This window comes from Phascolarctos cinereus, unplaced genomic scaffold (assembly GCF_003287225.1).
Source record: "Phascolarctos cinereus isolate Bilbo 61053 unplaced genomic scaffold, phaCin_HiC Scaffold_7;HRSCAF=346, whole genome shotgun sequence".
NCBI classification, from domain to species: domain Eukaryota; kingdom Metazoa; phylum Chordata; class Mammalia; order Diprotodontia; family Phascolarctidae; genus Phascolarctos; species Phascolarctos cinereus.
The window spans coordinates 165,774,820-165,800,850 of record NW_027556180.1 but is presented as its reverse complement, the minus strand read 5'-3'; the positions used below and the strand labels follow the sequence as shown (position 1 = coordinate 165,800,850).

Genomic DNA, 26,031 nt, shown 5'->3' with positions numbered 1-26,031 from the left:
ATTACTTTGGGGCGTCAGTGTGGGAATAGGTCTTCCTTAATCCCAAATATCTTACTTTCAAAGTCATTCCTTGTCCACCAGTAATATAGAATCTATATTTAGAAGTATAAGGGCTTGATGAGGTCAGTTAAATATTTTCTTGCAAGTCTACTACATGGTGCACATGAGCTGGAATAATGTTACTAAGAAATCGTCCAGATGAATCCTTGGCCATGTGTCAGAAGCATGTTGGCTTCCTTTTCCATCTTTGCAGGTGTTTGAGGACTCCACATAATTTATTACATGTGATGTTCTGTTTAAAATGTGTTCTCTTTTTCAAATCTGGTTTTGAAGTTATGCATCATACTCTATTAGCCTTAAGAAGTAGTGAGTTCTAAAAGTGAATTCTTCTGTAATAAGGGAGTTTGGAGAGTAACATTTAAAATTGACCATTTTCAGTGGAGTGTAAATCTTACCATTTTATTTTTGAATAGTGGCTTTGGGGGCAATTTGAGATTTTAGACTGGAAAATTATATTTGTGAAAATGAGCTTCTTGTTGAATTTTGGGCACTTGGGAAAAAAATGACTAAAATGATGATTTTTTTTTCTTTTTTAAGGACCCTATTTATCAAATAATTGTGGTTGCTACTCTCCCCAGAATTCTTATTTGACAAGTTCCCCAATTAAATTGCACTAATAGCAAAATAATAGCATTATAACACTTTGGTTCACTTAATGGGCACAGCATGAATGGAATTCTATTTCACACTAAGGAATGACCTTTTCCCTGACTCTATTGACACTCTTATCAGAAAGCAGAAAGGGCAAATATACAATAAGAAGTAGCCATGTGGATAAGGTAATGTTATCAGCATCAGCATCAGCATCAGGTTCATGGGAGGAAGAGGTTGAAACAAGTCATAAAAATGAGTTTGGACATTATTTGTAAAATTCATCTAACTATAATTTTGGACGGTGGTCAGTAGCTGAATAAGAAGAAAATTAGGATTAGGCTTTTGAGAACAGCAACTAAGAACAGAGGCAGAATGATGCAGTGAAAAGATCACTGACTTTGGCATCTGTAATAATTCAGTTATCAGCGAGGTGTCACAGTGGATAGAGCACTGGGCTTGGAATCAATTTCATGAGTTTGAATCTGGCCTCAGACATTTACTAGCTGTGTGATCCTGGGCAAGTCACTTAACCCTGTCTGCCTCAGTTTCCTCATCTGTAAAATGAGTTGGAGAAAGAAAAGGCAAACTACTCCAGTATCTTTTCCAAGAAAAACCCAAATGGGGTCACAATGAATCAGATATGACTGAAGAAATGACAAAATGACAACATCATATGATTAGAGAATTTAGGTCTAGAGGGAACCTTGGAGATCATCAATTGAATCCCAGAAGGCAAACTCAACTTGTTTGAAGTCACACAGCTAGTGAACGAGCAAAACAGGATTCAGACCTAAGACCTTTGGTTCATAGTCTTACTGATTCAGTCTTAGCTTTAGTCAGCATCTTTGGTTCAGTCTTAATAAGACTCATTCTCCACAAAGTCCCCTTAAAAATGATAGGAGGTGGAATGCAAGTGAATAAATTGAAAATTGTCATGTATGATAAATTTAGTACAGCAGGTAATTAGAAGCTACTGAAAGGTTTGCAAAGGGGGAAGAATGGCACATTTTAAATGACTAACTGAAAATTACAACTGTCCTGGGAGAACATTGGAATGAGGGTTGTTTGGTGGGGAATCATTTCTCTCTGGAGGACTTTTCTTACCCTGGTCCACTTTGTCTTGTAATCATGATGAGTCAGTGATAAAACTGGGAAGGTGGCCGAGGCCTCATGACTCTCAACCCAGTTCTTTAGAGAGTATTTCCATCTTCTCCTTCAGGAGAAAACAAATGAGGACCACCAACTCATTTCACATACTGTCATCCCAGGAGGAGTTCTCACATGGCAACTAATTTTAGTCACTGTTGTTTACAGCTGGATATAAACCAGTGACCTAGGAGTGAAAGAAGACTCTGTATTTCATTACCATTCCCTCTAGTCCATCCTGTCCCCTGAACAGCAGTATTTAATATCCACCCTGAATTACTGTGAGAAAGGGAAGAAATGGAATGAAAATGGGTCAACAACAATTTCATGATAGAACAACAACAACAAAAAGAGGGACTAGAACAGCAATCACATGTTGATATTAAAAGCAACAAAGCAGACACTCTCATTTCCTCCATGTTTATTATTTGTAGCCCCATAGGCTCCTCCAATGTGGTGTCTAATGAGAAACAGATTAATGTGTGTTGCTCACATGTGCAGGTTTCCCACAGAAATACTGTGAAAAAGAAATGGTTTCTTCATATTCAAAGTTAATTTAGATCCCCAGATTGTTTTGATCTTTTGTGAAAAAGGCACTCACATTATTTATTTTATCTGTTTTAATCAGAAGACAGGTCTTTTGAAAAGTCTGTTTTGTGTTTTCATTTTTCATGATCAAATGAATCACAAGAAATATTCAATTATCTTAGAACCTTCATTACTTTCAGCTGAGCAAAGTTGGGGATTTCTTTTTAGTCTTTCTCGTGTGTGTGTGTGTGTGTGTGTGTGTGTGTGTGTGTATCTGTGTGTGTGTAAAATGTATATATATTGCACCAAATGCTGTGGAAAGAAATTGAAATGACAGATCCAAAAACACTGAGAAGTGAAAGATGCTATGAAAATACAGGATGGTTTTTATTACTTGTCATTAATTACTCAGCCTAATTTTTTTTGTTAACTGACTTTATGGGAAATTTTTGCTTTTCTGCACTTTTTTATTTAATCCAATTATTCCAAAAATAAACCCTTCTATGATGATATACTTTTGTAGGGCAAAGAACTATTCCAATAACTTTTTGAGTCAGAGCTACATCCAGAAAGACAGCTCTGATAGTAATAAAACCATGGAATGATTCTGACATTTTGCACAGTGAAGGGAATGTGAAAGAGGAATTTGGGAGATAAGCTGCTTAGAATTGGCAGATCTCCACATTTCCCTATTTGGTGGGATGTGAAACACATACAAGCTGTGTTAATGTAGTGATGTTAAAGGCCTGACTTCAACCAGAAGCCGGAGGAGGGGGAGGGAAAAAAAAATCAGGAAATCAAGGCTGTCATTCTACTTAACTCATTCCAAATGTGCCTCGGTACAGTAGAAATGCCAGAGTGTCTGAGGCTGCATGATAGCAGAGGGTAGCCTCCGGGGGCGCCCATACGACACACACTAATAACTGGGATTCTTTAGTTTGTGAAAGAGGTACTTTTAAACACAGAATTACTGGGACCTTTCTCTTGTCTCCCTGTACACCCATGGAGCTCACTTCAGTGTCAATAAGAGGTCTTTGCTTAGATCAGAGAGAGACAGGAAACGGCCTTTCTTTATATTAAAGCCATTGCTGCCTCCCCTATTTTACCGTAGTGAAATTTCAAGCATTTTTAAGGATTAACAAATTTGACTCTGTCTTCTTCAGCAATAAACAATATAGAATTATGCCAGTTTCATTAACAGACAAAAATCTATCCTGTAAAAGTTTAGACATCTTACAGACTGATGAGGAAAAATCATTTCTTAACCATTTTATTTGCCATTTTAAATCTTTTCCAAATTTGGTGTTTCTGTTTGTTCTCCAAGACAACCCTTACTTGTTACAACTTCTAAACAGTGTATTTAAGGCTCAACTTGAGAGCTGATGACTGTCAGACTTCAATAGAACTTTCATTCCTTCAGTATCAGACACGATTAACATATATTCCCACTTTCTTTCGTCTTAGGTTGCCTTGTTCTCTCCTCCATGTTATACACTAACAAGAAGAGGTCAAACAGTCCTTTTTCATTCCACTTCCTTGTAGATTTATTACATATTTAGGGGAACAAATGATAATTTCTTTAAGAACCGTTCTTTTCAAGAATCATTTATTTAGGGAAGTTTTCTCCCCACTCTCATATTTTCCTAAACATAGAATACTGGCACTTAGCATGGAATATTTCTGTATAAGAAGAGTAAGCGCATTTGCTTTTTAGACCAGTAGGACCTACTCTTTGTCAGCCATTTTCTAAATGGTGTAGGTCTACATGTCTGTAGGCTCTCTTCATATTTAGCAGTCGTTGTTTGTGGGTTATTTTGTGCATTGAGTTCAGAAAGTACAATTGTTCTCCTAAGGGGTTTTTCAAGCTAAATATCTTGATTCTGGGTCTCTGGAGGGGGCAAAGTTTAGAAGAAAGTGTACAAGTACCTCACACAGTGAACAAGTTCTTCCCATCCTAGAATCTGAAACGGATGCATAGGGAGCAAATTGACGGGGTACAATGTATTCCAGACGGCTGTAAGAATAAACAGCTCTTGTAAACTCCCTTAGAAGTGTAGCCAATAGGGAGCTGTCTGGTTACATGAAGTTGCTCATATCTTTTGATTTTGCTGAAAGATCTAGATGCAAAATGTATTTCTCAGGAAATCATGAAATTTGTGACATAGCCTATAAAATGTTACGTCACCAATGAATGTATGAATTGGAGTCATCCTTCTGGCTTACATGGCCCCTTTCCATGGTGTTAAATATACAGCAGAGTGGTTAGTCGTTGTATCCACTAAAGCCCTTACTTTTACGTAACTGTTCCAAAAACTTCTCTTTCTCATGGAAAATTTATGTACAGAGTCAGCATTTACATATATTTTGTCAATGAAATACCTTCATTCATAACTAAAATATAGCCACAAACTTGGGTGCTATCCAGTAAGTACTATTGTATAATAGCATTTGTATAACACCAGAAGAATGTTCACTCTCTTTAAGTAAAGATAAAGAAATGTAGGGAGAGTAAAATGTCCTAGCCTATGGGCATACTCTGTGACAGCTATAAATGGTTGATTCCAATCTTTAATCTGTCTCCAAATTCCCATGTCTCATGACTCAGTTTCTCAATCTGACAGATTTAGATAGACCTATTTCACAAGAACTTTGATCTTTAAAGGAAAGACCCCACAGAAGTGAAAGTCATTAATATAATTTTTATTAAAATAAGCAATTTCACTTAGTTCATTCCTGTGATGAGTCGAGCAAAGTCAAACACAATCTTGGGTTGGTTATTCACAATGGTGAGCCAAATAAAACCCACTTGTGGGGAAAAATGCTTGCCTATAGGATAGATATCTTATTCTGATAGGGCACTTATTAGTGGACTGTTACTTCATTTAGAACTTTGGAAGTGGTTTTTGAATTCATATGAGATAACTCCTTCCTATGAGCTTGTTTTTATTTCTCTCTTGCACCAGGGTACCATTTTAATTGTTATTGCTAGGTCGTTTTTCAGTTGTGTCTGACTTTTCCTGAACTCACTTGGGGTTTTCTTGGCAAAGATACTGGAGTGGTTTGCCATTACCTTCTCCAGCTCATTTTACAGATGAGGAACTGAGGCAAACTGGATTGAGTAACTTCCCAGGGTCACCCAGCTAGTCAGTGGCTGAGGCTGGATTTGAACTCAGGAAGATGAGTCTTCATTACTTTAGGCTCAACACTATTCACTATGACACCACCTAGCTGCCTTTACCAATGGACTATCATTTAATTTAGAACTCTTCATATGAGACAGCTCCTCCTTCCTAAGAGCATATTTTTCTTTTCTTACACCAAAGTATCATTTTATATTTCTTTGATAATTTAGATTTGTTCATCAGCATTAACTTTGTCAATTTAGTACTTGCTTTTTACATTTTTTAAATTTTATTTTTAATTTATGGAATGAAACAAGCATTTTTATAACATAGTACGGTAAAAAAGACAATTGCACATGAAATTGTAAATTTACTATGCACAACTTGTTATTCCTTTCAGATTATACAACAAAATTATCATATAAATTTTTTTCTTTTTTTCTTTTCTCCCCCCCACTACCATTAGACATAAATAGGTGTGTATATATGCACACACACAAACACACACACATATATATATATATATATATATATATATGTATATGCACACATACATATATACAAATTATTCTATACATTCTTCTATTTATCAGTTTTTTCTCTGGATGCAGGTAGCATCTTTCTTCATATGTCCTTTATAGTAAATTTGGGTATTTGTAATAGACAAAATAACTTATTTGGTCAAAGTTGTTATTAAAACAATATTGCTGTATATAAAATTTCTTGGTTCTGCCCATTTGGCTCTTCATTATTTCATATTTACTTTTTAAGGACCTAAAGCGTACACATTCTGCACATTCTCTGGGAAATTGTCACTCCTCTGCCCGCCCCCAAACTCTGACTCAGGTGTAAATATTTATTCTCCTAATCTTTATGAGATAAAAGTCAAGTGTCTTGGATTAAGAATGCAGTTAAAATAATTTCAAGAAAGATTTCATTAAGAGTGTACAAAAATTTGCCTGAAAAGTATTTATGTTAGTATTTTTCTACAACAGACATCATATTGTTCTACATTATAAAATACTAGATATTAGTTACAAAATAGAAGATACTAGTTATAAAATAGAAGATACATTATGTATGTGATTTCCTTGAGTCAGGTCCATTTAGAGAAGATGTCAGGTCACACTTAAGCGTACAAATAAAATCGCAATCTTGAAAATATCTGCTCTGTGTATTAAATATGATCACATTTTAGACTTTATTAAGGGTGATGAGAATATAACTGGAGATAAGAGTTGACTCACTGAATAGATAACAATGACAAGGGAAAAATCTCATCTAGAAGTTTGTGGTTGACATACACTTGTAGGTAGGGGGACTACGTAGAAGATACTTGACACAAATGTTGACAAATATGGCACTTCAGCCTCAAATCTGGAGTCCCACTAATGAAAGAATAACTTATTGAATAATTGAAGGGATGGTTCCAGGAAATTATTTGTTGTCAAAACTCCCCCACAAAGACTAAAAATAAGCATTTTCATTTTTTGATGTTTGCTTCAGTTTTCAATCTGATGCTAAAAAAAGTTATCGTTGGCTAATATGCAAAGAAGTCTATGTTTTTTTTTTTATTTGTGATTTTCTGAATAGCAAAGGCATTGAACACTTATTTATTCATTCAAGGCATGTTGATTGAGAATATATTGACTACGTCCAAGGCATAGCAGATTCTGTAAGGAGGACAAAATTGAGTAAGATACACGCCTGTAAAAACTAATAGCTCATCCTTTTATACTGCTTTAAGTTTTACAAAGTGCTTTACTTATATTTTCTTAACTAAAGGGCTTTTCTTAATTCTCTCAATTGAACTATACAATATCCTTGTGAAATAGGTGCATTTGTTACTCCCATTTTACTGGTGCATAAACTGAAGATCAGAGAGGTTGCATAACTTGCCTAGTCTAGGGCAGGATTCAAGCCCAGGTCTTCCCAACTTCAAGTCTTATGCTTTATACACTATATTGCATGCCTCTTACAATGAGTTTGTACCCTAGACAGGGATGGGAAACATGTGGCTTTCTAGGTCCTCGAGTGCAGCTCTTTGAACTGAATCCAAACTTGGCAGAATAAATCCCCTTCATAAAATTATTTGTTCTGTAAAACTTGGACTCAGTCAAAAGGCCACACCCAAGGACCTAGAAGGCCACAGGTTCCCCACCCCCCTAGAAACAGAGAATCTCAGAGTTGGAAGAAACCTTAAAGGTGGAATATCTGGTCCAAGTTGGACCCGATCAGGAGTCTCCTTGACAGTACAGGTCAGAAATTTTCATCCTACTACTGTTTCAATACCTCCCTCAGTAACAGGAGAGCTCATTATTTTGTGGCGGCCTGTTCCATTTTTGAACAACTCTAGTTCTTAGGATTTTTTCCCTTAGGAGCCAAACTTGTCTCCGCATCTTCTTTCTATTATTCCTAGTTTTATTCTCAATTACCAAATAAAACAAGTCTATTTTTTTTCTCTTTCCATGATGATAAGCTTTCAAATACTCAAACACCATTATCAGGTCCCAACTAAATGTCCTCTTTTCCAGGCAAGTTATCCTCATATTGTTCATAACTCTTAATATTCTGGTCACCCAACTCTGGAACTGCTTCACGTTGTCCATATTGTCCGTAAAATATGGTGGCCAGAATTTAACACAATATTCCAGATGTGGTTAGACTAGTGTGGAAGATAGCCAGATCACAGTTTCTCTTGTTCTGGACACTATGTTCTGGACGCTCTGAATTCATTCTAGAATTATTATGATTTTTTTTTGGCTTCCATTTCACATTGTTGACTCATATGGAGTTTGTAATCCATTATGTCCTCTTATCTGGTCCTCATCCTGTGGTTTCCCCTCCACCCCCAAATGAGTTGTTGTCTATCCACCCTGTACTCTTTGTGCTTGTACTTAAAAATAGTGATTTTTCCAGCCCCAAAGTAGAGTTGTGACCCAGGACATGAATGGAATCATTGTATAATGGTGGCCATTACCAAAACCCACATAAATACTAGCCACCAGTAATAATAACAATAGCTTTCATTTATATAGTACTTTAACATTTTGCAAAGTGCTGTACCAATATTGTCTCCTTTTAGTGCCACAAACTCTGGGAGGTAGGTTTTATTATTATCTTACTTTATAGATGAGGGAACTGAAGCAGGTAGTTTACATGACTTGCCCAGGGTCACACAGATTAGTAAGTTTCCAAAGCTGGATTTGAACTCAGGTTTTCTGATTCTAGGTGAATTGCTTCATCCACTCTGCCACCTAGATGCCACTCAAAAAAAATCAGCATACAAATCAGAAGTTCTCAATCTTTTCTTTTTCTTAGACTGCTTTGGTAATCTGATGAAGCCTATGAATTCCTTCTTAAAATCATGTTTATAAACGTAAAAAATAAAAGTATAGGAGTACAAAGAAAACCAAATATACTGAAAAATATTTATCAAATATTTTAAAGAACCAAAGTTAAAACACCCTCAATTTAAAAGTAACCAAACATCTCACATATATTAGGATATATCACTACTATCAGAAGGAAATTGATAGGACTATCAACACATACACGCACACACTTGCTCACGCACACACACGCACACACACATTCATTTGTTACAATTCCACCCTCATTTCCTTTTGATATTGTGTGAACAGGGTGACTAAGGCATCCAGCTACCGGGCCTTGTCAAATTATTCTCCTTATTAGGTGAAGCAGCAGCACTCTAGGCAATTGGCAGGTGTTTCACAGCCTAACTCCCTACATAGTTATTAACTGGTCATTTGAGAGATGCCAAAAATTCTGCCTGAAGATTCGTTTCATTTTAGTTGTTTTTTTTTTTTCATTTTTACTTTGGATATCTGGGAGGAAAATTAACTTTCAGCTTGAAATTCTTTTTGGCATTACCTACACAGAGTTGAATTATTATGGGAACTTAGAGAAAACACTTGGATTGCTACAAACATAAGGTGGAGACTATAATATTGGTAGTGGTCATTCTTGTGAGACAGGTAGTGTAGGGAATAGAGTGCTATACTTGGAGTCAGGAATACTTAGATTCCCGTTCTTTCTCAGATATTGGTCTTGAGAAAATCACTAACTTCACTGTGCTTCAGTTTCCTCATCTGCAAAATGATGGGGTTGGACTTGGTCACCTCTATAGTCTCTTACAGATATGCATCAATCATTCTATTAAGTATGTATTTTAATATGTTATCTATTAATTAAATAAAATCTGGTAATGGTCACAATGGCAACTAGGTGGTGCAGTGTATAGAGTGCTGGACCTGGAATCAGGAAGACTCATCTTCCTGAATTCAAATATGGCCCCAGACATTTACTAACTGTGTGACCCTGGGCAAGTCACTTCACCCCTTTTGCCTCAGTTTCCTTATCTGAGAGAAGGAAATAGCAAACCACTCCAGTATCTTTGCCGAGAAAACCTCACATGGGGTCATGAAGAGTCATTTCAGACTGACCAACAACAATGGTCACAACTCTCTTTTGGGACTGGAAAGGTCATGAATAAATTTAACTGGAATGGTGAAAGTTTAGAATGGGAGAGGTATTGATACATTACAGGCACACACACACATATATATATACATATACATATATGTATATGTATATATATACACACTAATATTGTTGTACAGTATTATTGGATTTTAACTCATTCTTTTATCAATAAAGCCCATATGAATCAGATAAGCATCTTTCATTGTCTCTAAATTATTTGAATACATTGCATCTGGAAGGTATTACAGATGTCATTTAATCCAACTTCCTTATCTTACACATGAGGCAACAGAGACACAGAGAAGTTAAATGATCTGATTGACCATTGTTATACCGGAAGTTAATGGCAGAACCTAGATTCTTTGCTTCCAGTTACTCACTCTAAGCTTATCACTAGAATGTCAAAATTTCTTCATATTCTAGAAAAACCATTGACCCAAAGGTTAAAAGTTTTGTTTAGATCTATTTTGTGTTGTTATGCTGTTTACCAAAACCCAGGTTATGAAGGAAAATTGCTTCAAGTGGATTGATTTAACATAAAATGTTAGATCATACATAAAAATGTATTCTGAAAATAGTTGAAAATGTGAGCCAGTGTAAGAAATATATCAATGATCTCTGGACTTTATTTGGTCAATTGTCAATTGTTCCTCTTTCCAGAATATGAAATTAGGAACAGCTTACTGTCTTAGGGGCACTTGTTCAGATTTAAAATAAATATCTCCAGATGTCCTTGTTTTATGTAGTAAATTACTGTGGCAGTGGAGCTAATATTTGACTTTACTGTTAGAAACATTTTCTTCCTGTGATTACAGTGTTCTGAAAAGAATTGCTATAATATTCAGGAAACTAATATTATGTTTGGTTCAAACTTGTACAAAAATGCAGGTATTATCTTTCTCTAAATGTTAAAACCCTTTCCCCAGTAAAGATAAACAAAATTATTTATATTAGACTTACTTGCAACCTGTCTATGATAGCTATCAACTATATTTTAAATTTGAATTCCATCTGTGCAGGTTTAGTTACCATTGTAATTGATTATATTTTTACCTTGTTTACCTCTTTACCCCTTTATGTTGTTAAAACTTTAATTTCTTCCTTTGAAAGGTAATATGATTTTAAGTTTATGTATTATAAAAAAACCATTGTTACAAAATTCAACAGATTTGTATTAAGAACCTATTTTGTACAAGGTACTGTCAGAGCACACAAAGATTAAAACAGAACAGCCCATTGAGTTGTGTTGACTTAGAGATGTTCCTTCAGCATTCCTCCCACCGCCCCCATTTCTGTCGTTCTCATTCATTTGTACCTTTTAGTGAGTTGGCAAATGGCAGACATTTATGAATAAAGGTTGATAGGTCACTGTTAGGTGGTAGAGTGGCTAGAGCATTGGACTTGCAGTCAAGAAGATCTGAGTTCAAATTCTGCCTTTTATACTCATTAGGTATCTAACCCTGGGGAAGTCACTCAACCTTTTTCAGCCTTAATGGCCTCTTCAATAAAATGGAAATAATAATAGAACCTACCTCACAGTGTTGTTGTGATAATCAAATATGTGAAACACTTTGTAAATATGTATGTAAATATTTTATATACATGCAACTGTACAGTTTTATATGTGTTCAATTATTATGATTCTTAGAAATCATGTTCAAAATAAATTATTAAATAACTTAAAGGCTAAGTGGAATTAAAAAATTATAAAATGGATGGGGATACTAGCTATCAAAATGGGTAATGATTCCATTGGTTTCAGTAAAAATGTTATTGGGTCAAATCTGTTCAGGCTAAGTATGTATGTGTGTGTGTGTGTGTGTGTGTGTGTGTGTGTGTGTGTATATATATATATATAAATTGATTATTTATTAAATTTAACATTAAATATTAGATAGTAACAGAGTAGTAAAATTTGTTTTCTTATGGGGATGATGATGATAAATGAATAGCAAAGTATTTTCATCATTAAAAGGAGGAACTAACCTCTTTTAATTGGATTCTTTTTTTTTTTTCAATTTCAAGCTGTTCACATATTTAAATGATTTCAAATTTTATTTTCAGGGTTGTTCTGGTTCTGGCTGTGGAAAATGTGACTGCCATGGAGTGAAAGGCCAAAAAGTGAGTATTCCAAATGCACATATATACTGTTCCTTTTGAATTCTCACCATCCAAGAAAGAGTATTTACAAAATGTGAAAACTAAAATAAAAAAAGCATAACCTGGGATGCAACCTTACTACTTTTTAAAAGGATGCCTCAAACACTGGCTGTGTGACCAAGTCACTGAATTTCTCAGGGCCCTAGGCAATTCTCTGAGATTATAAACTTTGAAGTTTATTATTATTATTGAATTTATTATTATTTATTATTGCCTGTCTACAATGGTAGAGAGAATTTTTTACCTCGAGCTCTCTATTACTGATGAAGTTACAGGCCAAATTTACAAAAACACAAAACAAAACAACTTTCAATGAAACAAAACTTTAATTCATTTTCCTTAAAAACATTCTTGGCTTTCTTCAGCCAGGAAACCAATATGCAAATAGCTAAACACCTCAAATTCTACTTATTTTATAGCTAAGGTTATTCAAGAATTAGCTGGCCTGAAATAAACTTTTGTAAGCTTATGTTGGGGATATTAATTTGCAACTCTTAAGGTATCTTTTCTTTAAAAAAAAGTTTTCTTCAGAATGTGAGGGAGCTTTCATTTTTAATAACATTACCCTGTAATGGAAGGCAGCTCTTATCTTGCTGAATTTGTAGGCAGATGGGCACTCTCCCAAGTTTTATAGATGGGAAAGTGAGCCAAGCAAAGTTGCTTCCTAACTAATATCAATGAGTTCCATTTTGAAGCCAGCTATGTGAATGAAGGGTCACTGAGGAACAATACCCTATTGCCAGTGATCAGATATAATATGATAGTAACAGGTCTAGTTAATGCCCTATACAAAGCTTGTTAGACGGGGCTTTGCTCTGGCTGTGAGTTGACTTGTTTCACAAAGCCAACTTTTGAGATTTTATCTCATCACAGGATGTACACCCAAGGTTCTTACTGAGGTGTAAACTGACCTTTTCAAAATTCAGTGAATTTCACTTTACAAAAAAAGGGTTTTGTGCCTTCATCAGCTGATTGTTAAAGTACTAGACTTTTTTTTTTTTTGCTGGTGTTCCTATCAATGAGTGCTGTTGCTGCTGTTACATTCATGACATTTGAATGAAGGAAATCTGTAAGAAATTTAACATATCTCATTATATGATAATTCATCTTTATGTTTCATTATTTTGTTCATTTTTGGACTTCACTAAATTAGCATTCTCCTTGATCATTTTAAAGTATAAGAAAGTACTTCTCATAGCGCAAAAATAATAATTGCTATTCTAATTTGTAACATCCTTAAAGTCATGAAAGCCTAAGCCTGGGAAGGCACAAATTAGGAAATGGAAATATATTTTTTAAATCATGGATTCTTAACCTTTTTATTATTTCACAAACCTCTTTGTGCAACCCACAAACTCCTGAGAATGTTTTTAAATTTGTCAAATAAAATACATAGTATTACATAGGAAACCAATTACATTAAAATAGCAATCAATTCTTTTTTTAAATCAAGCTTATGGGCTCAAGGTTAAGAATCTCCATTTTAGGTGCAACTAGATGGCACAGTGAGGGAGCACCAGCCCTGCAGTAAGGAGGACCTGAGTTCAAATGTGGTCTCAGACCAAACATTTGACACTTACTAGCTGTGTGACCCTGGGCAGGTCACTTAACCCCAACTGCCTTGCCAAAAAAAAAAAAAAGAATCTCCATTTTAGGTCATTATTAACCATGTTATTTTACATTTGTCAAGTGCTTTATAGTTTTCAAAATATTTTTATATCTAAGCCTCAAAATAATTTTGTAAGTGGGTAAGGCAAATATTATTTCCCCAACTTACATATGAAGAAACTGAGGCTAAGCTGAGGTAAGTGACTTGCTGAGGATCACAGACTAGTATGTGGCAGAGTCAGTGCTGATGCTTAATATCTTGTAATACTGTATATTAAATTAAGCAATATAGTTTCTCATGTGTTTAAGTGATTAGAAGGGCATCAGCTGAATGGCATTAGGGATTTCTCCCCTCTTCTTTCTCCCAACACATGCATTGACAGTAGAGAGTGGTGAGAATATTCAGTACACTACTGCAACGGGGCTTTACAAGGGGAAATAAACTCTAATAACCTCTCTTTGTTCTTTCACATCCTTCACTATTCAACTCACATTCATCCTGAATGCAGCATTGTTAAGCCTTTTCCATTCTCTGGCATGGGCATCTGTTTGTTTTAAATTTAATGCTTGATAAATTGAGAACCAGTATCATACAGTGGAAAGAATAATGGATTTGGGGTCAGAGGACCTGTGTTCCAAATCCCATCTCTGCCTTTGTGACCTTGGACAAATCACTTAAGGTTTCTGGGCCTCAGATCTTCATTTGTAAAATGAGGGAATCAAGACTAGATGATCTCTAAGGTACCATTGAGTTCTAAATCTATGATCTTGTGAAATCTTGATATTGTTACCCTGTGACTGATTGGTGGACATTTAATGAGGAGTTGGGCTAGAAGTCTTCAGCTCTTCCTGCTGAGAATGTGGCTTGATCATGAGACTCAGCAGCCTCCAGCAATCTGGACATGGAATGCCATCTCCATCCAGACCTCTCTGGCTGTGTTTCTTTTTCATGACCTGGGTCACCCTAAACTCTAATGGAAGAGTGGAAAGACATGGGGTTCTTCTTGCCCAGACTGGATTCTGTTTATACTGTAAACAGAAGTTACATCTCCTAGTTGGGTGGGGTTCCACCCACGATTGAAGGGCATGTTGCTAGAGGGCTAGGAGTAATCTGATCAACCAGCCACGTACTTCAGAGATGAACTGTCCTTTTTAAAATGGAATATTTCATTTTTCCTTAATTAAAAAACAATTTAAACTAAACAATTAAAACAATCTTTAAACTTTTTTTTTAAGTTTTGAATTCCAAATTATATCCCTCCCCACCTCTCTCTAAGATGATAAACAATCTGATGTGTTATATGTGGGCAATCATGTAAAACATTTCCATATTGGTCATTTTGTGCAAGAAGACTTGAATAAACAATTTAAAAAAGGAAGGAAGGAAGAAAGAAAAAGAAAGAGAGAAAGAAATGGAAGGAAGGAAGGAAGAAAAAATGAAAAATAACATGCTTCAGTATGTATTCAGACACTATCAGTTCTTTCTTGGAGGTAGACAGTATCCTTCATCATGAGTCCTTTGGGATTGGATGGACTGACTTTTTATAGGAGCTGAACCTTGAAAGAAAACAGAAAAGGCTGGAACCCAATTTAATAATTAGTTATTATTACAGTAGTATAATAATAATTTCTTTCAAGAGGAAATCAAGGTATAGCATTCTAGAACCATAAGGGAAGAAGATCATCAAGTCCAGGAATCTCAAGCCCCAAAATCTTACCATGATTACATTTTCCTGTGTGTAGTTCTTTTAAGGCATAGGGGCCCCAGTTCTGTATCCTTTGTTCAGAGGAACATGTAATTAAATTAACAAGTCTTTCTGAAAAGAAAAAAAATAGGCTGCAATTCTAAAAATAGAAGACTGCTAAAAACTTAAACCAAATGTGAGATCTGAGTGAGGCCAGTCAGTGAACTGGTCCAACCCCTTCATCTTATTGATGCAGAAATCAAAGCTCAGAGAGATTTTTGGTCCTAAGGTCACACTGCTACTTAATGGAAAATAGAGAACCAGTTTTCCAGACTCCAGATCTAGACACATTTCTCCTACGACACATTGACATAGAATCATGAGTTCAGTGGTTTTCAGCCCTGTTTGCTATAGCTGAGATTCATGGAAACCAGGTATTTGTTTCTGACCAGGCTGAGCTTAATGAACTTGTTCTGCATTCAAAAATTCTGTGGTCCACTGGAGAAGTCTGATTAACGGAGAAAACACACACCAAAATCTTGGTTATTTTTGGGTACCTCTTCCTCTTGTTCTTTCTTAAAATCTCATTTCCTCTATTACCCATTTAAAATATGCTTTCTCCTGCCTCAAGTGAAATTACATAAAGTAAGATTCCATAAAGTTCACAATGAATTTACATAAAGCTGATTGCATAAAGTGTTCCAATACATATCAGCACATGGTGAGATATAATAAAAAGTTTTAATTGAGATTCCCTCCCTTGTGAGTTGCTCTGCTTAAAAGTGGTTCCCAGAGAGCAGAACTATGACCAGTCTAGCAGCTGGTGTTCCACTGAGTAGAGTGCTGGGCCAGGAGTCAGAAGAACCAGAATTCAAAATCAGCCTTAGACCCATATTAGATAGCGGTGGAAATCTAATGAGATATTCATTCCTAGAAGTATTCAAACCAAGGCTAGACAATCACCTATCTGGAATGTCATAGTGAAGATTTCTACACAGAATGGAAAGTTGAAACAACTAACCCCTAAGATTTCTTTTATGAGAACCTCTACCTCTATGAAAATTCCTTCTATGAAAGTATGAGAGTTTGTGATTCTGTGACATCACTGTTCTGGAGATTATTTTTGCCTCTTATTAGAGAGATAATTTAACATATTGGCCATTTGCATGGCCATATATAGAATCTAACAAAGGAAATTCTCCTACTGGAATATCTCCAATACAAATTGCACTTCGGTGCCAAGATCTCTTGGGCTGACTCATATTTAATTTCATCATTGGAAGGAAGGGGCAAGAAGCATGTAATTGATAAAGTCTCTTATTTCCATTTTTTTCTAAGAATTTAAAAATGAATTTCAGCATGACGAATGGTCCCTAATTTTCATAACTTCTAAACCATTAAGTAAAGGAACAGAAACATCATACTAGCTATTCTATTTTAAGTTAAACAATTACTCATGTCAGACCTTTACTGGCTTTTATAAAGACTATACTGAGCAATTTAGAATAAAGTAAGTTGTTTACTCATGACTTCCCTGGATGGCTGTTCATATCTTCAGATGTTTTCTCTTAAGTGATTAATTTGGCTTTGCACACAATGCTTTTGTATTCTTTCACAGTCTGCAGCAATGTGGGAATGTTATCTGTTTAAACTGATTAGAGTTTTTGAATACATTCCTGCCCAAAAACAGCCAAAAGCTAAGCTCTCCTTTTCTTGATAACCTGATTTTTTTTAGAAGACCATTAAAGACATCAGGAGAGGCACAGTGTTTCCTAGAATAACATGTATATTTTGAGAAAATTAACTCTTTGCATCTTGTTAAAATAGATTTTTCTGAATGATGAGTTTTGTAATAGTTTTTACTGTCTATGGACACTACTGGCCTTGTGCTAGAATCAATATAGAGGCAGGGCAACCTGGATTTGGGGCCTTTCTCTCACTGGGTATGTGACCCAGCGCAAATCAATCACTTACCTCTCAGTGGCCTAGGCAACTCTCTAAGCCCAATGAAATCCCAGGTTTGGACCAAAAGAGTCTCCAAATAAAAACCTACTATTGGATTACAGAGTATAGTAGTGATATATGTCTATACATCATAGTCTTGAATTATCTACAAATATTATATTGGTTCAATAAGTTTTGTGACTCCATATAAATCATTCCAATCCTCATATCTTCCAAGAAGATATGCATCATCTGTATATCACAAAAACATAAATGGATCACTTTTTTTCAAGTTAGTTTTTAGATTTTGATTTCTTTTTTTATTTTAAATTCATAGCAGAAAGAAACAAAACTTTTATTGTTTGATTTGTTTTGAGATTCAGTCTTCTTATCTCACAGAGGCTTGAAGTACAGTGGCCCACTCAGTGATGGATCCCAATATTGATTGGCAGAAGCTTTAACCTGCTTCATTTTTTCCAACCTGAACAGGTTGGCCCCTTTTTAGGCAGCCTCGTTAAGCTTTGCCATTGCAGGGCTCACCATATTGGTGCCAGACTTATCATGGATACCTCACCATCTAGACTGGTAGTTTAGGTCTCCCAGTCTTAAGTAATCCATCAGACTCAGCTTCCCTAATGTAAGGTCTCAATAGGCAAGGGCCAAGTCAAAGGACTTCTCTATTAAGTTATATGCACCAAAGTCTCAAGGATCTGAATTGTATTTAACATAAAAGAGCTTAATGCAATAATTTTTATTTGCTTTTTTCTTGAACTTGTCTTTATTATGTTTATTTTCTCATCAATGAAATTTTCAACAAATATTCAAGTATCAATTCTGTATAAAGCATTGGGCTATACTTTGGAATGCAAGTTGGAAGAAATAAAACGACATATAAGATTCAAGGACTTGAAGGGATCTTAGACATCATTTAGTTCAGCTACTCATTTTGCTAATGAAGTAATTGAGGCCCATAGAGGGAGAGTGATTTTATCAAATGCAGAGAGTTGGTACAAAGAGAACTAGAATCTGAGGTTGATTTTTTTTAAAACTTTTTTCCTTTAGTGGTTTTAATTTTTTTCATTTCACCACAACTGCCTCTCTGAAGAATCCCAATTTCACAGCTCTTTAAGAAACAGGCCCACAAACCACAATATCTTTTAGAAAACAGAAGGTATCTTTTAAGGTCCAAATATAGTTATCACCAGTAAATAAGCACTATCAATAGGCTTTGTATTATGCACTGGAATTTAATTAAAGTCAAAACATATTTATTAACGTCTCCCCTGTGCAAGTCACTGGAGACATAAAGACAAAAATGAGACTCCTTGCCTTCAGGGAGTTTCCTTATATTAGATTAGGATGATACAACATGTACACAGATCAGTTAATAAAAGGTCATTTGGGGAAGGAGGGAGCACTTTTAACTGAGAAGATGAGGGAATTCAGGTAAAAGCTATCATCTGAGCTGGGCCTAGAGGGAAGACAAGAATTAGGAAAGGTTGAGATGAGGAGAGAGTACAAGCCAGCCTAAATGAAGGTGCTCGGTCAATTTATCCATAAAAATAGCCATCGAATATCAATCCAACTGCTATTAGAGAGCTCTGAAAAAAACATATCATCGACATTATTTAAACTATGTGCCTTATCTGATCTGAAAAGGAAAGAGATGGATGGCTTTAGCCAATCTGGAAGTGATTCACTCACCAGCTTTGGAAATCTGGGAAGAATTTTATGCGCTATGATTTATTCAGGATATTGATTTCTTTTAATATAGTAAATGATATTAAGCTTGTTGGGAACTTTACCTGTCTTGTGGCTTCTAGGTACTTCTGACAGAAGTGCCAGAGATACAGCTTCAAAATTCCAATTAAATATAACTATTTTTCTCTGGTTGCCGTACCAGGCATAGATATACATCACAAACTTAGAGGAATCTCAGGCAGATTTAGAAATCTCAGTTTTGTAAGTAAGATACCAAGATTCCACTCTCTGAGACTTTCAGTGGGGATTTTAAAATAATTGCCATCAAGTAACCCACTGTGTGAGTCCTAAAGACTCAAATATGGTGTCTGTAGCTATTCTAACCGAATGAATACTATATGTAGCTCTCTGATGGCCAGCTACAGGCCTGTGACAGCCAGACCTTTCAGTAGCATTGTGCTAAAATGGAAACCAATGAAAGGACTTCTGGTGGATTTGGAAGAAAGTACTCTTTTCCTTTGGGACCATGGGCAGACCTTCTAGTTCTACTTCTTGGGGAATGTCAGCTTCAACTTCAAACTTAAGTCATAAAATTTTAAAAGTAAGTTATAAGAACTACTCTGCTTTTGACCCAGAGGAGATCATATAGGACATCTGTCCCAGGATTTGGGTTTGAACCCAAATTTGGGTTTTCCACCACAGAGAGAGGCCATGGTCCACCTCACCCACAATAATAAGCATTCTATTTAATTGATGATTTATGAACTGATTTTGTATATTATAATTTTTAAAAAATAAGAGTCAGTATCTCTGACTAAGAATTGGTTAGTCATGAGGCATGAGTGTTCTGTCTAAGCTTTGAAAGCAGCTTTTTACAGTAAGGCTTGAGCTGGTGTAGGTTTGGGGTGGGTTGTATATAGTTCTCTAGGTAGTCTTTGGGAACTCGCATCATTCCAGAGAATGCTAGGTTGATATGAGAAAAAGGGCTTCATAAACCCTAAAACAATAATTAAATTAACAATTAACATTTAATTAGTTACCAAGGATAGGTTCTCTTGTCTAGAACTCCATAATCTATCATCCTGTAGATGATGGACCCAATTTTCTAACTCTAAAATTCTGTTGGTCATTCATTCTCACCTCTCTTTTTGGAAAAGGCTATTGCCAGAGACATTTATAATCTCCTTGGCTAAGAGCCTGAATATAAGTTGAGACAATGAAAAATACCAGCCCATATATTTTCTGGCAATCTCTGTGACATTCTTAAGATACTACAGAGCTATGCAGTATTTTGAGCTTTTTATTTAAGTGAAATAATGTCATTTTAAATATTGAATGTTTAAGTTAAGTAATGTCAATTTCTCTTGAGATGGTATAAACAGAATTGTTTTAGTTCTGATGAATTCTTAAGTAATATTTTTCATGGAAAAGGATTAATTTGTCTTGGATTCTTCATATTTTATGGAGAGCAAATATCTGTTGAATGACTTCTGGGATCATTACTTATTTTTCAGCTGTTTCTATATATGGCTCTGTCTTCATTTATTCATAAATATAAAAATATATATTTTAACCAAAGGTTATTTACAAGTTAAAAGTCAATGAATTAAGTTTTGTGTGACATGCAACTCTGTAAGAATCTCTGTTCTTTTTTCTAGCCTTTTTCCTACATTTAAAACCCATCATTACTGTGGAACTGAGTCAATAAGAGACATATGGAACAAGCAGAAATTGAGAATACTACACCAGAACCTTGAATATGTTTCATAGACATTAGAAATGAAAGAGACCTTAGAAATCATATAATCAAACTACCCTATTTTAGTGATGTTGAAAATGAGGCTCAGAGATGTTAAGGGGCTCAAGGTGAGGTCACATAGCTCCCTAGTGATAGAGCTTCAGGCCTCTTGACTGGCCACTTCACTTTCCATTGTACCAACATGTTATCTTCCTGTTGCTAGGTACTCAAAACTGTTTTCTGATAATATCTTCTTACATAAATAAAATGGCATTAACCACTACTTACAAATGCCCAACACCTGAAGTTCTTTCTCTAACATTTAGTGATTTTATTTTTTTCTTTTAACATTCTTCTCTATAGCAACATGTACAGAAATGTGGCAAATTAACAATTACTCAGTAATATCTCTGCCATTACGGAAATGTTGGTCTCTAGCTTTACAACATTCCTCTCATATGGTAATGTTTATGGTGGTTATCTACTGTACTTCATTAGGAAGAGTAATAAAGTTCCTTCCCAACACCTTTTCCAATGTTCTAGATATGAAGAGGTACCCTATACATTATTATTTTAACATACAAGGATCAATAATATCTCCTTGGTTAACACTAACTGTAACATTAACTATAAAGGACTGTTAAATGACAGAGGGATTGGATTTGTTCTTTTGGCCCTGTGTGGTCAAACCAAGAGCAATGGGTGGAAATTTCAAAGAGGTAGATTTAAGCTCAATGTCTCATTTCTAACAATGAGAGCAGATCCACAGTGCAATGTGCTGCCTTAGGAAGTAGTGGGCTCCCCTTTCGGCTCCCCTTTCTTGGAAGTCTTCAGGCAGAGAGGCTAGAAAATTACTTCATAGGCATGTTATGGTGAGGATTCTTTTCTTGTATGAGCTGGACTAGAGTAGAGGGTCACTGATGGTCACATCCTTTTCAACTCTCACTTTGTGATTCTATGATTCTTTTAATAACATAGCCATTTATAAGCAAATGGAGCCAATTTGATGCAAAGTCAAGTCTATCAAGACTTCCTAGACTAAGTCTGGGGGAATAAATTTGAAGACTTAGAGGACGGTAAAAGTGGCAAACCATTCCAGTATCTTTGCCAAGGAAACCCCAAATGGGATCATGAAGAGTTAGACACACATAGAAAATGACTCAACAAGACTGTATGTCTCTCTTTTTTTTAAATCTTCACCTTGTTTTTCAGAAGTAACTTTATGGCTCAGATTTATGGTTGATAATAAATTTTACTTAAGTTTCTAGAATCAGTTTTCCCAATAGTGGGTATTTGAGGTGATGGACATATTTCTAAGACTTTTTCAAGGAATTTCTCTTTGCATGTCTTTATAGTACACATGATAGAGGATTAATCACAGAATTGAGAGCATGCCATTCATGTAGAACAGTAAATGGAAAAGAATAGATTTCTATTAATCAACCTTTTGGTATCTTGTCACTGCACAGAATGATTTATCGGTGTATACCTGGTTCCAAAGAAAAATGACCAGAAGTTGCCCGCTCCTAGTCAGTCATATCTATTCCAGTTATGCCAATTGACATGGAGACTTCATTAAGAGGACTGATATGGTTATGCCATGAAATGGATCTACCTTCTCCTGTCCTCAGCCTGCTTTTTCATAGTCCATAATGTACCTGGAGTATCCCGAACTATTTTGTGTGCTGGTACTTCTCAAAGGTTGGGAAGAGTATTTTTCTCTCTCATACTTTATCTTTTCCCTCATTCTTGTCTCTACTGGAAGGTTAACATGTCCCAGTGATTTGTGTTTCGGAAAAGGATGGGAGGCTAGGTCTGAATGCACAAATATGTTTAATTCTAAAAACCCAGAGGGAAGTAGTTGCATCTGAAAGTTGCCCAAAGTACAGTTTTAATACAGTATGAATTGTCACATCCACTTTACTCCCATCCCTATTTAGCAGGGCCAGTTGAAAAGTAAATCTCTCAAATGTAACACATATCACATTGTTCTTAAAACCTAGAATGCTTTATTATAAGAATACAATTTAATTAGTGATGTCTAAGACTAGCTTTGTGTTTCTTGGCTATTTATGGAAGAAATTATTTTGTGCAAATATGATCCTGACAAACACTAGCAGACAAGAAAGTAACTTAATTGGAAAAAAAAAGTAGAAAACTTGCTGTAAGTTTTATGTGGGATCAAAGGTTTAATTAACATAAATCCCTGACCTATGAAAACTGCAAACAAAGTTTCCTGTTCTCTTCTTGGTGAAGTACTAGTAGCATTCAGAATATGTTTCCAGACAGCACGTAATGATGCTCGATGATTATGTAGGATGTGTGGAGAATTTCATCCTCAAAAAGTATATTCACAGAATCTTCCTCTTTGTGAAGTGGTTTAACACAATGTACAGTTAAACAAAGGAAGAATTAGTCAGAGTTAATGAGCAAACCAGATGACAGTAGGGGAAGTGGTACCCCTTTGTTTATTCTTTACCTCTGGCAAAATTCACTAATTTTTTTAAAATTATACTCAAACATCATAGTCCTATAGAAAATGGTACCATTTTTCTAGTCCCAAGTTGAATCAATATTAACTTATTTTTGGTTCACATCTGAAATTCCATGATGAAGTAATAGTTATTGTGTTAATTCATAAAACATTAGTTAAGAGTGTACCCCCTCCAAAGCCCTTGAAACAGAGATCCTCATAGTTAGCATCAGGTCATGAATGAACATATGTACGTGCTTTTGAGGACTTTATGAAAACAGATGCAAAACTTTTTTTTTTTAATATTTAAGACTCAACAGCATAGTCCTATAAATTTGTGCTCCCATATAGAAACCAGGAAGTCTTAACAAAATCCCTTTGGGGCAAGTTTGTTGCTTTCATTTACTGTGTGATTTGAGACTTTTCATGGTCTTCAGTTTGACATAAGCTCCCAGGCTCTGCAAATATGAACTCTACATGTTCATCTAAGTTCACTCTAAGTGTTTGATTTAAAGTGCATCTCTCCAGTGAAGAGCCTGTGATGAATGTTATTATTTATAATATATGCATCACAGAACTAGCTCAGGCACAGGAAGATCAGCCATTGAACTCTAAAAGATTTTGTAAGCAGGAGCTTAAAGTGGATAGCTAGATAGAGAGATAGCTAGATAGATGGATAGATATAGAGTATTTATTAAGCATTCACTCTTTGCCAGGCACTGTGCTCAGTATTGGTTATAATAAATGAAGCAAAATAATTCTTGCTCTCAAGCAACTTAAATGCTAATAGAGCAGATACATAAAGTAGGGCTAAAAGAGGGATGGATAGGTAAAGAGAACACAGTAGTTGGTAAGGAGAAATCTGGAGACTGAAGTCTTGACTAAGATAGATTGTGACTGGTCCCTTCTGAAACTGTTGTCTGTTATAGCAGACAATCCAGAGAGCAGGGTCTCAGAGTGAGTTTTTCTTCAGGGGCAGCAAGGAAGGAGGAAAAGGAGAAGGAGAATCCTGAGAATATCTCGGGAGGAAGACTGCAATTAGAATAATACTTGAAAGCCTTTTCGAGTTCCTTCTCTGCTTCTGTACTGTCAGCTTTGATTCTCAGTTTTTATTGGTTGAGTCCCTACCAGAAAACACACCAGAATCCCTTCCTCCTTTGCACAGCCCAGTCTGATCTACAAAAATAGGATGAATATTAAAACACTGTGGAGCATAGTTCCTTGGGAATCTAAGAGTTGTTTGGCAAGGAAAAGGAGCAGATTTTGTGTCTCACCAGGGACTGTGTTAATTTTCCTCTTCTCGCTGATGGAATCAACATTTCATTGCTAAGGTTTGGAGGCACTGGGATGAACCTTTTCCTTTCTTCTTCCTAGACTGTATGTCTCCTAATCAAACAGGGAGGAGGAGTGGTATGTCTTTATTTGAAACAGAGATTTTGCATGTGGCACCTTTCAAGCAGACTTACTGAACTAAGCATTTGATCATAAATTTTGACAATATTTCTGTTATGTGGGTGGTAAACATCATACTCTCTTTCCCAGATAAAGAATTTTGAACATAATGAGATTTGATTAAAAAAAAAAACAACTCAAATTCACACGTAGAGTTAGCTGGTAAGGAAGAGAGCAGAGAGCACAACTCCATATATATCCCTTTCCTGGACCACACACTGAGATAGGCATGGGAGTCATTTTGGGCCTGGTTATGACCCTTCAGTTGTCCTGCTAGGTCACAGCTCAGGCAGCCCTTCCTTCCCAGGCTTCAGTCCTCTGCTTCCGTGGGTAGTACATTCAGTTCTGTACAAGACACAATGACTAGGCATCTGACCAAGTACTCTTGCCTGCCAGAGCAGAAGTGATACATGACTTTGGAAACAAATAAGGCATGATTCTTTCTCTTTCATACTGGATAACTTATCTGTATTGTAGAGCTAGACCCACATATTGCTCAGCTTTTTGGGTCACTTCATGTACAAGGACTGGTTGACATCAGATGAAGCATGAGTTTATCTGAACATGGAATGTAGCCTACTGACATGAACTGGGGTTGGACATTTTTGAAGGATTCTGAAAATACAGTATCTATGGTGTGGGTCAAGGAGAAAAATTACACAATGATGACTTCATGGGCTGCACATGCATTCTTTCTTTTTTTTAAAAGAAGTATTCATCCCCTCCCCATTCCTGTTATTTTCCCTCATTTCTTTTCTCTACCCTTTTCTCTTCTTTCATGATTAGTCACATGCATAGGTCTTTTGTAGCATAGAAGCTTTATATAATTTTGAATATCTATCTATCTATCTATCTATCTATCTATCTATCTCTCTATCTATCTATCTATATACATGTATATAGTTTATGCCACATCTCTCTTTCCTTTTCCTCTCTCAAGCTTTTCTTCTTTGTGCAAGGCAGAGTGTTGTGATAGAAAAAGTATTGGATTTACAGACATAACACCACAATTTGAATCCTGACTCTGCCACTTACTACTTATATATGGCCTTAGACAAGTAACTTAATCTCTCTGGGCATCAGTTTCCTCATCTTTAAAGTAAGAAGACTGGACTAATAACTTCTAAGGTCCAGTTCTAAATTTATAATCCTGTGTCTGAGAGAAAGCTAATTCAAATCCTGCTTTTGATTCTTATGAGCTGTATGACAAGTTATTTAATCTCTCTGAGCCTCAATTTTCCCATCCGTAAAATATGAATAATAAAGTATATGGTACTTCTGTCCCACATGTAAGTACTTACATTGCAGAGTTGT

The 26,031-nt window shown here is 35.7% G+C and overlaps 1 protein-coding gene across 1 annotated transcript in view; it reads left to right on the top strand.

Moving 5' to 3' along the window:
- The window catches only part of COL4A1 (collagen type IV alpha 1 chain), a 201,970-nt gene that overhangs the window by 64,119 nt on the left and 111,820 nt on the right, over nt 1-26,031 (top strand). Inside the window, exon 2 of the mRNA XM_020970063.2 lies at nt 12,021-12,077. Coding sequence (XP_020825722.1) covers nt 12,021-12,077 — 57 coding nt within the window. The remainder of the gene's footprint in view (nt 1-12,020; nt 12,078-26,031) is intronic.